This window comes from Macaca nemestrina, chromosome 1 (assembly GCF_043159975.1).
Source record: "Macaca nemestrina isolate mMacNem1 chromosome 1, mMacNem.hap1, whole genome shotgun sequence".
Lineage (NCBI taxonomy): Eukaryota > Metazoa > Chordata > Mammalia > Primates > Cercopithecidae > Macaca > Macaca nemestrina.
In genome coordinates, this window is record NC_092125.1 from 190091536 (window position 1) to 190107957 (window position 16422).

General features: G+C 55.7%; 1 protein-coding gene across 18 annotated transcripts in view; it reads right to left on the reverse strand.

The window, feature by feature from the left end:
* Positions 1–620: 620 nt before the first annotated feature.
* The window catches only part of LOC105494887 (protein tyrosine phosphatase receptor type F), a 93423-nt gene continuing 77621 nt past the window's right edge, over positions 621–16422 (reverse strand). For 13 of the 18 annotated variants that reach the window (XM_024796969.2, XM_071094503.1, XM_071094496.1 and 10 more), the window contains 14 exons: positions 14943–15058; positions 11345–11377; positions 10467–10564; positions 6691–6814; positions 6347–6522; positions 5505–5624; positions 5044–5198; positions 4677–4962; positions 4391–4569; positions 4042–4168; positions 3682–3807; positions 3282–3436; positions 3042–3177; positions 621–2346 (listed from right to left, as the gene is read on the reverse strand). In XM_024796969.2, coding sequence (XP_024652737.1) covers positions 2278–2346; positions 3042–3177; positions 3282–3436; positions 3682–3807; positions 4042–4168; positions 4391–4569; positions 4677–4962; positions 5044–5198; positions 5505–5624; positions 6347–6522; positions 6691–6814; positions 10467–10564; positions 11345–11377; positions 14943–15058 — 1900 coding nt within the window. In that variant the 3' untranslated portion in view covers positions 621–2277. The remainder of the gene's footprint in view (positions 2347–3041; positions 3178–3281; positions 3437–3681; positions 3808–4041; positions 4169–4390; positions 4570–4676; positions 4963–5043; positions 5199–5504; positions 5625–6346; positions 6523–6690; positions 6815–10466; positions 10565–11344; positions 11378–14942; positions 15059–16422) is intronic. The other 5 variants (XM_024796970.2, XM_011763848.3, XM_011763845.3 and 2 more) reach the window with 1 other exon arrangement.

The window sequence follows — 16422 nt, forward strand, 5'->3', positions numbered from 1 at the left end:
GGTGCTGCCTTGGTGTAGTTGTTGCTGACTTATGCCATTTCTCTTCACACCTTGTTCTGGGTCTCCTTCACCTGTATCCCTAGAAGTTCCACAATTTGACAACCTGGTAGGACTTGTCTGCTCACCAGTGGAGCAGCTGCACAGCTCAGTGGGCGATGCAGCTGTGTGTCCACGGGCCAGGTGGACACACTGTGTTTTTTGTGTCCATTATCCACACTGCAATAATTACAGACCTCACTAACTGATTTCCATAGTCAGTCTCTACTGCCACAGGGCCATCCCTCTCCGCCAAGGTAGTGGGAGAGGAGCAGTCCCAGTGCCCCCACAGTGCAACCCACAGAGTCTTAAAGGGAAAGAGAGGCAAAAGGTATGCTCCCTGGCCTAGGGTGCTCCTCACACGCACTGGTGGCTCCGCCCTGGCTGGCTCTTGATGGCCTGGTCTTCAGGGTTTATAATCACTCCTTTCTGAAAGTGGGTAGCCATGCCAGGAGCCTACTCTGGCACAAATACTTAGGATACCCTCCCCGTCTCCTCAGGAGCAGGGAATCTCCGGAACCCATCCTAGCTACTGATTTGGCCCAGACTCTCTGGTTCCAGAAACAGCTGAGACAGAGGCCTGGTTTGTAAGAAATCTGATTATTCAAATTTATTACCATCAAGAATTATGCAATGATGCTGTAGTTTTTCTTAACAAATAGAAAACAGACTGTGTACAACAGTGAACTCTACAGCACTAGCATCCACAAGGTAAAAATGAATGTTTCATCATCCAACATTACCAACCCTGGAATGTTGATCTTGACTTAGCCTAGCTAGGTTTGGGGACGTCGGCACCACGTCCCTCAGCTAAAACAGCTATGCACCCTTCCCCGCCCCCACTTACCTATCTAGATAGCGCTGCCCAGAGGAAGAGGCCCTCTCCCTGCCCCTCAGCAAGCTAGGATAATAAGGACTGATTGGAGGACCATTGATAGAAGTCCAGTAGTCTTGCCACATTGGTTTATGAGGGCATCTTGGAGTGGAAAAGAGCGATACTCGGGGGCTTTGAAAACAGCTGCAAACCAGGGAGGAAAATCATCTGGCCCCTGCTCTTGAGGACAGACATGTGCTACCAGGCCCACTGGCCTGGACCTGAAAGGCCAGCCATGCCCCCGCTTGGCCCTGAGGTGCATGGGGTGTGACACACACCCTGACCTGTGCTATTCACCTTGGCCACACAGCCGGACCCCACAGCCTACAAACACCACGCCATACTGCAATGCTGGGGACCAACGCCAGGCTCTGTGGGCCCAGGTCAGCCAGCAGCTCCCTTGGGAACCCCAGGCACATGGAGTTGCTTCCCCTCTTGAGGGTTTGAAGCAGAAGCCAAGGGCTGATTCTCTTTTCATTTTTTCTTGGGTTTTTTGTTTTTTTTTGTTTTTTATTTTTGTGGTTTTTTGTTTTTGTTTTAACCTTTGCAAACACGATGGTGATGAGGAATGCCTTGCCAGGCTCTCCCAGACACGTCTGTGGTTCTGGGCTGTGAATGTTAAACACACACTGGGACAGACGACCAGGGATGAGTGTTCCCTATCTTCTCCCCGCCCACCACTGTCGATGTGGCCTAAAAAAAGGCTTTTAAGGGAAAACAAAACTTAAAAAAAAAATTGAGTTTCCCTGCATTTAGCTGAAACAGGATCTCGTCTGAAGGGCTGGAGGAGCAGCCGGATCAGCGCTGCCTCCCAGCCCACGGCCGAGCCTCCGCTCAGGCTGGCGGCCCCAGCTCTGCATGGGGAAGGCAATGTTCTGTCCTTTAGCAGAAGTCATACAAAATGAGGATCCAAAGTGAACTCAAAATAAACAAAATAAACCCCAACCCCTACAGTGGCCCACTTTGCAGATATGGATTCGCAAAAGGAAAAATCAGAGGGAAGAGGCTAGAATTCCCTCAGTCTACCCCACTTAATGTATTAAAAAGGAGGCTTTGCCCCAACCCCACCCCATGAGAAGAAGCATGAGAAACGCAGCAGCGCAACAGAGCTTGAAGCGGGCTCCAGGTGGGCCTGGTGGACAGAAGGGCCACAGTGCCTGCCTGCCAGGCCACCCACTTGCCCAGGGATGTTCTAGGCTCTCTGACTGGTGTGGCAGCATTCCTGAAACGCTGTGATCCCCGTGGGCTGCGCTCTGCCAGTGACAGCATCTGTGTAGGAGGGCTGGACGATGGTCGGTATGGCTCAGAGGAGCTGGGTCCCCTCCGGAGCCCCACGGCGGGGGTGGCGGAGGAGAGGGGAGCGGTAGTTACGTTGCATAGTGGTCAAAGCTGCCGAGGTACTCCAGGGCCGCACGGTAGCACAGCTGGTACTGGTCCTGCCAGGACAGGGGCTTGGTCAGTGTGGATTGCGCCAGTGGGCACCCCCACCACACAGTTGACACTCAACACTGCAGCCATGGGCCATGGAGTCAGCCTCTGCTGGCCAAGAACAGGCGCTGGACCCTGGTAGCTACGTCAGGCAGTGTGCGGGGGAGCCTGAAAGAGCCTCTGAAAGCTCCTCTCTCTCCTGTCACTCTCCCAGGCCCCCACATCTACCTGCCTTCCATCTGCCATCCCAATCATGTTTCTCTGCTCCTGACTGGGCACCCCGTAAGGACTGCTATGTGCAACCCTGCCCAGAGCCAGGCACACCACTGGGGCTAGCAGAGAGCTGCTGAATGAAAGAACACATCCTACTCATCCCTGAGCCCCCAGGCAGCACAGGCAATGTTGCAGCATTTTTGTTTTTTGTTTTCAGCAACAGGGTCTTGCTCTGTCACCCAGGCTGGAGTGCCGTGGCATAATCACAGCTCACTGCAGCCTCGAACTTCTGACCTCAAGTGATCCTCCCAACTCAACCTCCCAAGTAGGTAGGACCATAAGCACACACCACCATGCCTATTGCAGGCCATGTAAAAGGTTGGCAGCATGAATGATCACACACGCCTGTGTGCACAAACTGCAGCTGAAGCCTAGGGTTCCCAGCAGGGCTGCTGCCAAGGCCCTGGCCCTGCAGGCTGGTCTGCTTTACCTCTGTCTGCACCATGGCAGGACGCTGTGTACGCAGGGTCTTCACGGTCTGAAACATGTCGACCACGCCCTCATAGCGCATGCGCTCCAGGACAATGCTCAGAGTGATGAACACCCCGGTGCGGCCCACACCAGCACTGCTCAGAAACACAGGTGGGTCAGAAGTCCTGCTTGCCTCACGCAGCGGATCTGCCAGGCCTTCAGGCCCACCCGCCCCAGCCCTCCACGGGGCCAGTCCCACCTGCAGTGCACCGTGATAGGCCCATCCTGTCCAAACTGCTCCTTGGTCTTGTGCACCTGTCCGATGAAGTCAATGAAGCCCTCGCCTGTCTTGGGCACGCCCTGCTCTGGCCAGTCTGTGAACTGGAACTGCCGGATTGTCCTTGACTGCCCATCCTGGGAAAGGTGGGTGGGGGACATGATTAGGATTTGTGCCTTAGGCTGCCACCCCTCTGGACCAGACCGGGGTAGTACCATGACACAGGCATGCATCTGTGTCACTGCACCCAAGGCCACTGGGGGAGATGTGCTCACACCCTAATACCCACCCCCTGCCTCAGATTCCTGAAGCTTGAGCTACGGCAGCCACCCGCCCCACATGTGGATAGGCAGCGTTACGGACATTCAGCGCACTCACTCACCCGGGCATCCGTGACCTTGAACTCACGCAGGATATACTGGGGCATGTTGTACTCAGCCATCGGGTCAACAACAAAGTACTGGTAGCGAGCAGAGCGCTCTGCTGGCCAGTACTGGTGGCATTTTTCCTGTGGACAGAGGGCCGGGCCCCCATGATCAGGTGAGAAGGAATGGAGGAGGGGTGCCAGGCTTCACAGGATTCTGGGACAGATGCCTCAGGTGGATAATAACGGGGGCCTGAGGCTATGCTGACGCAGCAGCTGGGGCGTGAAAGGAGACAGTAACATAGGCGGCAGCTCCCCCAAGGGTGGCTGGTGTTCTCCCAGGTATGACAGGGGCCCTGGGGGAAAGGGTGGGCTCACCCTTCCCATCTCCCGAAGCTTGGTCAGCATGACGATGATGGTGGAATTGTGCTCCCATAGCATGCGCCAGAAGTCCTCGGTGCTCTCTGCCAGAGGCCCCTGTGTAGCTATGTAGGCCTTCTGCTGTCTGGGGTGGACATAAGACTGGACATGCTGGAGGTGCTGCTGCCCCCAGAGTCTCCCCTTAGGCTGCCTAGCCCCTTGGGGCCCTGCTCTGATCATCCCTCCTCCAGGAAGTCCTCACTGCTCTACCCAGCCCTCTCTGGTCTTCTAGGCTGCCCACCCCCACCAGCCAGGCACAGGCCTAGGCCCCTGTAGGGCATGGTGGGGCAGTGACAAGCACGCTGACCTATAACCATCCAGGAAGCTGGCATTGATGTAGTCAGAGCCCTCCACGCCACGGATGGGCTGCAGACACACACGCGTCAATTCATAGGGCATGATGTTCACCAGCCGGTTCTTGAACTTGTTGCAGGGCAGGTTGGCGCTGATGAAGCGGGACGTGTGGGCCTTGGAGCTGGCCAGCAACTATTAAGAGAGAGGGGTTGGTCAGGCCAGGCTTCCTGTGGGAGTGCGGGTCATCCGCATGTCCCAGTCTAGGCCCTGGAGCCAAGCAGGCCGCCACCGAGCCCCACCTTGAACTCAAGCTCCATGGCGGTCACACTCTCCCCTGGAGGCACTTGGCCCAGCTTCTGGATGTGGGCATAGAGGTTTCGGGCAGGCACCTCTGTGTGGCCGCACGTGGCAGCCTCCAGCAGTGCCTCGTGGATGAACACATACTGGTCCTCCGTCTGCACCATGTAGTTCCTCTGTGATCGCATGCAGGTCACGTGGCCATAGATGTCCACCGTCTTCTCGTGCTTCATCCGCTCCAGCATGGCATCAATCACGATGAAGCAGCCGGTGCGGCCCACGCCCGCACTGCAGGACACAGGCTCAGTTTGAGGCACAGGTGCCCCCACCTCCCACCCCACCCCTCTGGGTGGCACTGTACCCTCTCACCTGCAGTGCACCACCATGGGCCCTGCGTCTAGGGGGTTGCAGGCCTTGACCCGTCGCAGGAAGGCCAGGATGGGAGTTGGGTACTCAGGAACTCCATGGTCTGGCCAGGCCATGAACTGGAACTGACGCAGCTCACGCTTCTCACTGGAGCCACTCTGGGGGACAAAGTGGGGACATATTGGCAACTAGGAGCCTGCCTGCCAGACTCAGGGCAGAATGACCTGTTGCTGAGGCCAGACCCGCCACTCCCTGATGGGACTCAGAAGTCACAGAGAGTAGCCTGAAGGAGCTCCTAGCACTGTTCCTGTAACATGGATCATCACACCACACTCACACACCTGAGCCTCTAACCCTCCAACACCCAGGTTCCGGTTTTCCCCCAACCCAGCACACCACATCCACGCCAGGCTACTGTCCTTATGGTGTCTGGGTAAGAGAGAAGCACTGGGGAAGGGCTATACCTTGTGGAGTGCGAAGGTGCGCACAGTATATGTGGCCAGCTCCACTGTGTCCAACAGGGTCACCTGAATAAGGCCATAGGTTTCGGTGCCACGGGCGGGCCAGTACTGATCACATTTTACCTGCAGGGGGATGAGCAGGGCAGGCTGAAGGAAGCCCACAGGCTCAGATGGGCAGAAGCAGGGTGGAGGCTGGTCTGCTCCCTGGCTGTAGCCTTTCTGGCTACAAAGGCCCCCCAGCCCTGAGCTCTCAGACCCATTGCCCCCTGTCCTCCACAAGTCACATCAGGTCCTCAAGCTATGTCACCACCCTGCCCTAGCTAGTGGAATAAGGGCCATAATTGAAAATTATTTATTCAAGGCCAGATCGCACCAGGCACATTTTCTGCCAAATTTATCCATAACGTTTATGTGCCATTTTCAAGCTCTGTAAATTTTACGTTCCAGTCAATGCTTTGCAGTCCAAAAACAGATAACAGCGGCTCTTTCCACTAATTAACTTAGGAGATGTGTTAATGCCCCAGGAACACTCCAGCATCTGGGGAACATGTGAACACCCCGGGAGCATGCCAGCAACTGGGGAACACATGAACATTCTCAGAAAATGACAGCATTTGGTGAAACATATTAGCATCCTAAGGAACCCACGAGCATCTGGGGAACACGCTTTATCCCAGAAACACCCCAGTATCTGCGGAGCATAATACCCCCAGAAACATAATAGCATCTGGGGATCCCTTGAGCGACTTCCTCCACAGAAGAACGCGGCACTGAAGAAGGTGCCCTGTATCACCTTGTGGCCGGGCATTTCCCGCCCGCCTCCTGGCAGGGCCCTGCAGCCTCACCCGGGACTTCTCCTCCAGCCGTGTCATCATGACCACAGTGGCTGTGCGCTGTTCCCACACCATTCTCCAGAAATCGCCCATGGTCTCGGGCAGGGGGCCCTGTGTGGCGATGTAGGCATTCTGCTTGCGGTAGCCATCGATGTAGTTGGCATTGATGTAGTCACTCCCGGGGACACCTGCAGATAAGAAAGAAGGTGGGAAGGCATTACTGCAGGGTCCCCAGCACAGCCCACCATGCCGCAGTACACCCCTGAGACTCGTGGACATCCTCTGTAGAATGACATGTTGCCCTAGCTAGCAAGGGAGGAGAGCAAGGGGACGGGAGGGGCACCCCCTTGACTCACCATCGATGGAGGTAAGGATGACTCGAGAGTGGTCGTAGGCGATGACATTCGCATAGCGGTTCTTGGGCTTGTTCACCTCCAGGTTTGAATTCTCCCACGTGAACTGCTGTCCAGGGTCGATGGACTGCAGAGAGTGGAGAAAACAGGTGGGGCAGGGTAAGAGCTGAGGTTGATCTGCTTCTCCTGCAGGGGACCCAGCCTTCCCGGTGATGCTCACATCCTGCCTTCACTCCACAGGCCACAGCCAGGCCCTCTACCTCGTGGTGCCAGCCATGGAGCTCACAGGTTGCCACATGACCTATCATCAGAAAAGTGGTGGGCTGGGGACTCCTCTGACCATGGTACCAAATCCCCTTGTCTGGTAGAGTGGTCTGAGCTGGGTTAGGGGCAGGGGCAGAGGCAGGGTCTCTTGAAGCCCTGCACTCATCTAATGAAATGAGCTAGGACAGGTGGTGGCCCCATCTCAGGCGGTCCCGACACTGCGGAGGGCTCTGAACACCCAGAGTCCCTCCCGAAGCCCTACATTCACTAATGAAATGAGCCAGGACAGATGGAAGGGATGGTGGCCCCTCTCAGGTAGTGCAGGATCCCTCCCTGCTCCGCTCTCTTCCTTTCTGGCTGCTCCTTCTGTTCCCCCTCTCCCCTCTGCCCTTCCGATGGGCAGGAGGACAGAGCTCCTCCAGGGTTCCTTCCAGGCCCTCTTCTCTCTCTACAACCTTTCCTGGGTGACCTCATTTGCTCACCTGATTCTTACACCATATGCTAGAGCTGCCCATAACCCCAGCAGCAGTGCAGAGCTCTCCCCACAGTACCCAGCAGCCTCTTTGACTCTTCCACCAGGAGGTCCTTCAACCTCAGTCCTTACAAAGCTGAGTTCATCAGCTTCCCCTTCAAACCTGGTGCTGCTGCTGGGACTCCACCTTAGCGAAAGGCACCCTCACCCCTCGGTGCCAGGCCAGAACCTACAAGTCAACCTCAAAATTCCTCTGCGCCCCCCCGCCAGTCACCAGGTTCTGGTGCTCCCCCACCCCTTCAGCTCTCTCCAACCTGCTGCCACTGCCCTGGGCCAGGCCACCCCAACTGAGGCTCAGCCTCTTCCTGTCTCTTTCCTCTTGCCCCACTCTGACCCACTCAGCCCCACAGCCAGAATAATCCTTCCAAAATGCAGATGTGAATATCAATTTCCTGCTTAAAGGCCTTCTGTGGATCACCTCAGAGAGCAATAATGATAATAGCGAAGCGTTAGTGAGGACCCGCGGTGTGCCTGGCACCGCTGTGAGCACTTTGCATGTATTCCCTCCTCAAATTCTCTTACGAGATAGGTTCCATTATTATCTTCACATTTTCCAGATGGATACGATCTGAAGTTTTCAGCATAGCACGCAATGTCCTCCATATGTTGTCCCCAGCCTCATTACTCTCCACAGGACTGCGTCACTGCTTCCATGAACCCTGGAGCACACCCTACCCCTGGGGCTGCTCTGGTGCTGTCAGCCCACCTTTTGCACGCCTGTCGGTCCTATTCAACATGGGGTTGTGCTGTCAGAGTCACATATTCAATGCTGATTATCTGTCTGCATGTGCCGTGCTCCCCATGACTGGGTTCCCTGAGGGCATGTGTCTCCATATCCCCAGCACGGGGACTGGCACATGGAAAATGTGTGATCAATGACTGACTGAACGGAAGACAACAGAGCAGGCCGGGCGTAGTGGCTCATGCCTGTAATCCCAGCACTTTGGGAGGCCGAGGCGGGCGGATCACAAGGTCAGGAGATCCAGACCATCCTGGCTAACACGGTGAAACCCCGTCTCTACTAAAAATACAAAGAATTAGCCGGGCATGGTGGTGGGCGCCTGTAGTCCCAGCTACTAGGGAGGCTGAGGCAGGAGAATGGCGTGAACTCGGGAGGCTGAGATTGCGTCACTGCACTCCAGCCTGGGCGACAGAGCGAGACTCCGTCTCAAAAAAAAATAAAAAAAAGACAACAGAGCTATGGGGTCCTGGCTAAGGGAGAGCCCACAGCAGCCTTGGGGAGCCTGAGAAGGCTTCCTGGAGGAGGAGGGTCTTGTAAGGAAAGCTCTGATCAGAGGAGGGAAGCAGAGAGAAGCTGGAAGGGGACTACTGTGAGCAGAGGCCCCACGAGTCCAGATGGGGAAGCAGGGCTGCGCTGGAAGGAAGGGCAGGTGTGGGACATGGTATAGATGAGTGTGGGTGGAGGCCATGGGAGGCAGGGAGCCCACCTTACAGGCTCCGAGACTCAAAGCCCAGCCTTGTGTGGAGCAGGGCCCTGGGGGGTGCCCAAAGGCAGAGGCTTGCTGTGCCGCAGACATATTCATCCATTTGCCTGCCAAGCTCAGCTTTCTCTTCAGAAACCTGGCCCACAGCCCTTGGAGGTGCAATCTTTGAACCACAGCTGAGGGTGGACATCAGAAGGGGTGCAAACTCACAGGTGAGGCTGAGCCAACCCCCCAACTGCCTGTCCACCAACCATCCACTGAGGTCAGTGCCAGGTGCCGAGGAAACAGCCATGGACAAGGCACAAAGACAAGCACAGGCTGCTTCTTCGAGGAGGTGGAAGAGGGGGAGGTCTCTCTCTCTCTCTCTTTTTTTTTGGGTTAGGGGTCTCTTTTTATTTTATATTTTTTTGAGAGGGAGTCTCACTCTGTCGCCCAGGCTGGAGTGCAGTGGCATGATCTTGGCTCAATGCAACCTCCGCCTCCTGGGTTCAAACGACTCTCCTGTCTCAGCCTCCCGAGTAGCCAGGACTAAGCCATGCACCACCACACTTGGCTAATTTTTGTATTTATAGTAGAGACAGGGTTTTGCCATGGTGGCCAGGCTGGTCTCAAACTCCCGACCTCAGGTGATCCACCCGCCTCGGCCTCCCAAAGAGGCGTGAGCCACTGCACCTGGCCAGGAGTCTCTTCTTTAAATCACTTCCTTCTCTAGCAAATCCCCTTCCTAGATGGGCAGCCTGGGGATGCTCAGAGTCACCCCGACACCATCTGTGGGTGGGAAATCCTCAGACTCTTGAAGGCTGAGCCCCCAGCAGGCTCCCAGGAGTTAAGTCCAGAGTAAGGTGAACGTGTGGAGGTCTCTGAGCAGGACTTGTGCAGCCTGAGCAGCCAGTCTTGAGGCCCTGACTCCCGCTCTGTGAGCTGTGGCATCCTGAGAACACAAGTGAGCACATGGATGTGCAGAGCACAGGGCAGCAGGCAAGCCTGGGTTTGAATCCTGGTGCCACTACTCATCAGCTGTTTGACTCGGGCAAGTCACTTCCCCTCTCTGAGCCCCTGCTTCCTCATCTGGAAGATGGGATAATAATAGTCCCCATTTCAGAAGACTTCGGGGGGACCGAAAGAGATAATGCATGCCAAGTGCCCAGCCCGGTGCTGGTCTGCAGGAGGCTCTTGATAGATGCCAGCTACTGTGGCTGTTTTCACTGATCTATGTCTGTATGCCTGTGGCCTTGTGTCTGCCTGTGAGCACTTCGGCATGTGTCTGAGTGTCCAGACCCTGGTGTCACTCACAGCCTTTTGAAGCCATCTCCTAAGGGTGACCCCAAGAAGGTGGTGGGCCAGGCTATGGCCAGACCCAGCATCTGAGGCGCCCGGTTCCCCGCTGACCCTCGCCACTGCCGACCCTCCTCCTCTGTGCTCCTGGAAAACCTGGACCCCACCTCCCTCACCTACCACAGCTGGGACCTAGGACAGGACAGGAGCTGGTTTGGGGTAGGCCTGGGCCAGGCACATGGTAGGGGGCAGGAACGCCTCACCTCATACTCCTGGGAGAACTTGAGGCCATCGTTGGCTTTGAGTCGTTCGATGTTGTCTGCCAGGTCGGTGATGGGGATGGGTGGATGGTCTCGCATACCTGAGGGAGGTAGGGCGCACACAGGCAGTGTCAGTGAGAGGCTTGAGCAGGGTGGCAGAGAAAGCCCCAACGCATGTATGTGCACATGTGAACAAGTGTGACCATGGAGCACTCGGCACTGGTGGCATGGAGACAGCAGCACATGCGGCGACAGGGATGGCGGAGGGTGGGAGAGGACAGAAGGCAGTGTTGTGCCATGAGTGTGTGGAGCCTGTCTTGGTGGCAGGGTGCTGAGTGGGGGCACTAGGCCCTGCCTGGCAGCTCTCTCAAGAGGGAGGAGAGGCTTTCTTCCTCCCAGGAGGGGTGAGATGCCCAGGTCGGTGGCAGCAGACATGATGGGAGCTGGGCTCCATTGCACCTACTGGCGGCAGTCGCCATGGGAGACTCACGGCCATCGTCATCCCGGGCACCAAGTGTGCAGATGGAGTGGTCACGAAGTACAGACACAATGGCAGAGGAACACAGAGGAACCCAGAGAGAGAAGGAGAGATCAGGAGGGAGGTGGGAGACAGAGGCACGCAGAAGGAAGGGTGTCAGGCTGGGACTGGAGGCCAGAGAGGCAGGAAGAGACGGGGCTAGTGGGAGAGAAAACAGGCCTAGAGGAAGCAAGGTGGGCAGAGGGGAAGGAAAAAGGTCAGGGGGCAGCGGGATTGGGGGAGAAGAGAGGGAAGGGGAGAGAATTCAAGGAAGGACGGAGGTGATGGGATAAACAAAAGTAAGGAGTAGAAACAGACACAGAAGCCAAAGTATCCCACAAACATGGGAACTTTGAAAACTAACTTGAGGTATTCGGGCAACTGGGGACACTGGAACCTGCAGAGAAAAAAACAAAAAAAACATCGGGGCAAGAAAAGAGAGCCCGTTAACTTTTTCTGCTTACAGCACTGTCACACGCAATGGAGGTGCTAAACGGGCTTGTGAGGGGCTGGCGGAGAAGAGGACAGGGCGGAGAGGCACTGGGGCTGCGGACAAGTTCCATCAAGACTCCTTCTGTCTCCCAGTTAATACAGATGGGGTGTCCCACCCCCAGAGGCGAGCACTTCTAAACCCTGGCGGCCTCGGCAGTCTCGGGGGGCTCTATGACTAAATACTTAAGTCCAAACCAACGATGCCCTTTTTGGTACCAAAATTTGGCCTTGGCGATTTTCAGATGATCTCCATGTTGGAAAAAAGAGCCCTCCTTCTCAGATCCCACACCCTCTCCGCTCCCACTTGCCCTGTCCATTGCCTCCTTCCCAGGTATCTTCCCAGCGTCTTTGAAAGGGGTTTCTCCACTTCCCATCCCCCGCCTGCCATGCTGCTCACTGAAACACTTCTGCTCACAGGAGAGGACGTGGCCACCACCCTCTCTTCAAGGCCCCACCTGCCAAAGTCAACGGTCCTCCCACTGGGTGTGCCCACTACCCTATCTCACTAAGTCCTCTCGTCCCTTGCACAACTTCCCCCACCCTGGCATCAGGGACACTGTGCTCCTGCTCTCCTCTCGCTGTGTCTGCTCCTTCTCAATCACTCTAGCTGCTCTCCATCCATGTTTCCTTAACGCTGCACCACCTTCCCTACCCTGGGCTCCTTTTTTGGTCCAGGTCTCCTTCTGGCCCTCACCCTGGGAGAGCCCATTTATTCTTAGGCTTTGACTACCACATGCTCCTTGGCCCCTCCCACAGGGCTTCAGCCCTGATGTCAGCTCAGAAGTCCTCAGACCCACAGACCCGCTGGCCCCAGGACACCCCTAAGCCCTGCTGACTCAGCCAGCGACTGCAGAGCCACCCTCACCTCTCCCCACGCGGACTCTGCTGCTCAGACTCTGCTGCTCTCACCTCCTTCACGTCTCCCAAGTCTGTCCCCTCTGTTCCCACTGCCACCTTTCACTTTGTTGGTGGCCTTTTAAATCATCTCCCTGCCTCAGTTTCTCCTCTCTAATCCAGTCACCTCAAGGAGCCAGAGTGACATTTCTAAAGCATGGTTCTGACCATCTGGCTCCCTTGCTGAAAACCTTTAATACGTCCCTGGCATCCTCAAGAGGAAGTCTAAGCCCCTTAGCCTGACATTCAAGGTCCTTTTGACTGGACCTCTGCCTAGCCCTCCAGTCTTCTCTTGGCTCAGTATTCCCCCAGCCGCTAACTCTCATGCTGCAGAAACCCTCAGGTGCTCGTAATTTGATGCACATGCAATCCGCCCAAGCTTCTGCACATGCTTCCACTGGGGAGCTCTCTCCCACCCTTCTTTTCTAGACCAATGCCCACATGGCTCAGCATCCCATCCCTGAAGAGGCTTCTCTGCACTCCAAGTCCCAGCATCCTGGTGCTTGATGCTTCAGAGATCTAATCATGCTAGCTTGCAACAGCCTGCTAGGTCTGCCTGGCACACTCTCCAGACGTGCTCACAAAACTCAGTCACCATGTTATGAGGAAGCCCAGGCCACTTGAAGAGGCCTCATATGGGTGTCCCAGCTGAGAGCCACAGCAAGGCTCAGAGCTGGCTCATCAACCATCCGTCACACGGATGAAAGAGGCTTTAGAATCCAGGGGTTGGCAAACTTGTATCCGTAACAGGCCAGAGCGTAAATAGTTTAGGCTTTGTGGACATCTGGTATCTGTTGCATCTATTTAATTGTGCCTTTATAATGCGAAAGCAACCATAGATAGGTACTATATAAATAAATGGGTGTCGCTGTTACAGTAAAATTTTGTTTGCTTTTTTTTTTTTTTTTTTTTTTTGAGACGGAGTCTCACTCTGTCGCCCAGGCTGGAGTGCAGTGGCCAGATCTCAGCTCACTGCAAGCTCTGCCTCCCGGGTTCCCGCCATTCTCCTGCCTCAGCCTCCCGAGCAGCTGGGACCACAGGCGCCGCCACCTCGCCCGGCTAATTTTTTGTGTTTTTAGTAGAGACGGGGTTTCGCCGTGTTAGCCAGGATGGTCTCGATCTCCTGACCTTGTGATCCGCCCGCCTCGGCCTCCCAAAGTGCTGGGATTACAGGCTTGAGCCACCGCGCCCGGCCTGTTTGCTGTTTTTGAGACTGGGTTTTGCTCTTGTCGCCCAGGCTGGAGTGCGATGGAGAGATCTTGGCTCACGCAACTTCCACCTCCTGGGTTCAAGCGATTCTCCTGCCTCAGCCTCCCGAGTAGCTGGGACGACAGGCGCCACCACGCCCGGCTAATTTTTGTATTTTTAGTAGAGATGGGGTTTCACTAGCTGGTCTCGAACTCCTGATGTCAGGTGATCCAGCCGGCTCAGCCTCCCAAAGTGCTGGGATTATAGGCATGAGCCACCGCGCCCGGCCAGTAAAAATTTATTTATAAAAACAAGTGGTGGGCTGTACGTGGCCATGGGCCATAGTCTGCCAACCCCTGCTTTAAATGACTCTAGCTCCCAGCCTTCAAGTCTTCCGACTGAGGGCCCAGACTTTCTGGAATAAGGACAAGCTGTTCCTGCTGTGCCCCTGTCTGAATTCCTGCCTCACATAAACCGTGACAGATAATACATAATTATTGTTGTTTTAAGCCACTAAGTTTTGGGGTAATTTGATATGCAGTAATAACCAGCTCATACATAACAAACCCTGTGTGTATGCATTAGTTCACTCGTTCCTTCATTTGTCTGTGTGTTCATTTCACAGGCATTTAACAAGAACCCATCGTGTGCTGAATACAACGGATGGGGGATGACAAGACACAGTTCCTGGCACCACAGAGCTCAGAGACTGTCACTGAGGCAATCCCACCTCACTGTGAGAGGCGTCCAAAGGAAGAAGGAAGGAAGTTCCTGGAGCCGAGGAGAGACACCTAACCCTGTGGGGGTGTGGGAAGGAAGAGAGGTATGAGCTGCATCTGCTGGGTGTTGGGAGGAGCGACATTTCAGGTAGAAGGAAGAGCTGCACAGCCCCATGAGAGTGGCTACGAGAAGGGGCAGATATGTGGTATGGTAAACCTGGGGTCGGCCTCCAGGAAGGCTCAGGTGCATGCACTTCATCTCCCCACGAGTGTCTGGTGAGGTATCTCCCACTGCTAACACGTCCATCTTTCCTGTGGAGGGGCCAGAGTGCCGGCCAGACACTGGCCACCCTGCAGCAGAGATGTGGGCTCTGGGAGGTCCTTAGCCCATATCCAGAGGCCTTGACTGAAGATAAGGCAGGGGCTAAATGGCTTTTGCACCTGAGAGGGTCCTGGCCTGCGGCACCTGTCCAGCTGCAGGATATGGGGGCTTCTCAGTCATTCCAACCAAAATGGATGAGCGCAGGGAGAACGGCAGAAAGGAAGAAAAGGAGCAGGAACAAGTGCATGTGGCCTAAGAACTTCAGTGGAGACCCTGAGACTTGCAGAACGGAGCCACAGGCCTGCTAGGTCTGGGCTGGGGGCACACAGGCCATGGGAGTGCCCTACCTGGGGTCTGGTAGTTGAGCCTCCGCATCTCCACAGGGTCAGAGGAGTGGGCCAGCAAAGAGTCCTTCAGTCCGATCGATTGCTCATCCTTAGAGGATGGGGAGTGGGTCCTTTTCCTAGAGACAGAAGGGAGGCTGATGAGAACCTGAAGTCCAGGCTAAGACAGTGACACATGGCATGGCTGGCTGCCAAGGAGCCCCCCGCCACCATGTCCACGGCTCTGTCCTCCTACTGCCCCACCTCTTCCCAGGATCTCTGAGTGCACAGGAGCCAGGGCCAGAGCAGCCTTGACATGAGAGAACACAGGGCAGGGAAGGGGTAGGGACAGCACGAGTGTGGCACGAGCAGAGGGGCAGTGCAGCAGGGAGGAAGGGGTCGCAGGGGAGGGCAGCTCCTTTGGATAGAAGGTAGGTCACTGCAGGACAGTGGCTGCTATCCCCAAGGCCACCCAGCTGAGTAGCAGGAACCACCAGGAATAAACATGCAAATGACACATAAAATACACAAACAGCACATGGGACAGGGCCCCAGCTTTCTGGCCCTCAGAGTATCAGGGTAAATGCCCAGGGCAGCAGGGGAGGGACAGGGAAGGCGTCACCCTAGCTGGGCAGAGTCCTCTCTCACTGGCCTCAGTTTTCCCGTCTGTAAGGACAGGTCAGAGACAGACCATAGGGTTCAGCTGCCAACAAATAGCCAGAGGCTACTTGTGGTCTGCAGACGCGTGTGCTTGGGGAAGAAGAATTTGAGTGAGTGTGCTCGGGTGTGTACCAGGACACGCCTCTCCGCACAGTGAGTGCTCTTTGCACATATGCGAGACTGTCTCTTGCAGCACTTTGGCAACTTCTCAGAGAACCGGGAGCCGGGTGACAGTTCTGGAGAGCTCTGTGCGCTCCGGGAAAGCAGTGAAGTCTGTATTATGCATGTGCCCCAAAGAAGGAGCAACCTCTACAGAGTTGAACCGGCAAGAGTGAGACAGAACCTGCCTCCTCACACCAATGAGGACTCAGTCCTGAACCGGGGAGCCTGCTGAGCTGACTGGACAGTTTGCTGCTTAAAGCCATAGGCCAGGGGACTTCCGGTCAAAGCGTCATCCCTCCCTGCTGGCCCAAGATGTGCACAAGGATTAGAAGTAGAGGGCGAGGTGTGTGAAGAGAGAAGGAACAACTCCTACCTTTCTTGTTTACTAGGTCCCGAAAGACAAGCAAGGACAGAAGAAAGGAACGGTCACAGTTTCCACCAAGCACTCAGCCCTCTAATGACATGGGGACCCTGCAGGCCCCTTATATGGCACCCACGTGACATTCACAGGGAGGGGGTCCACCTCTCTGGACAGACCCAAAATGCAGGTGGAAGTGGGAAGGATTAGTGCGTTTGTGGGACACTCCTCAGGGACCCGCCCACAGGTCCATCCGCCCTGGGAGGAAGGAGCGGACTCTTTAGGACAGAGCAGTGGATCCAGGGTAGGGGCACAGGATATAGG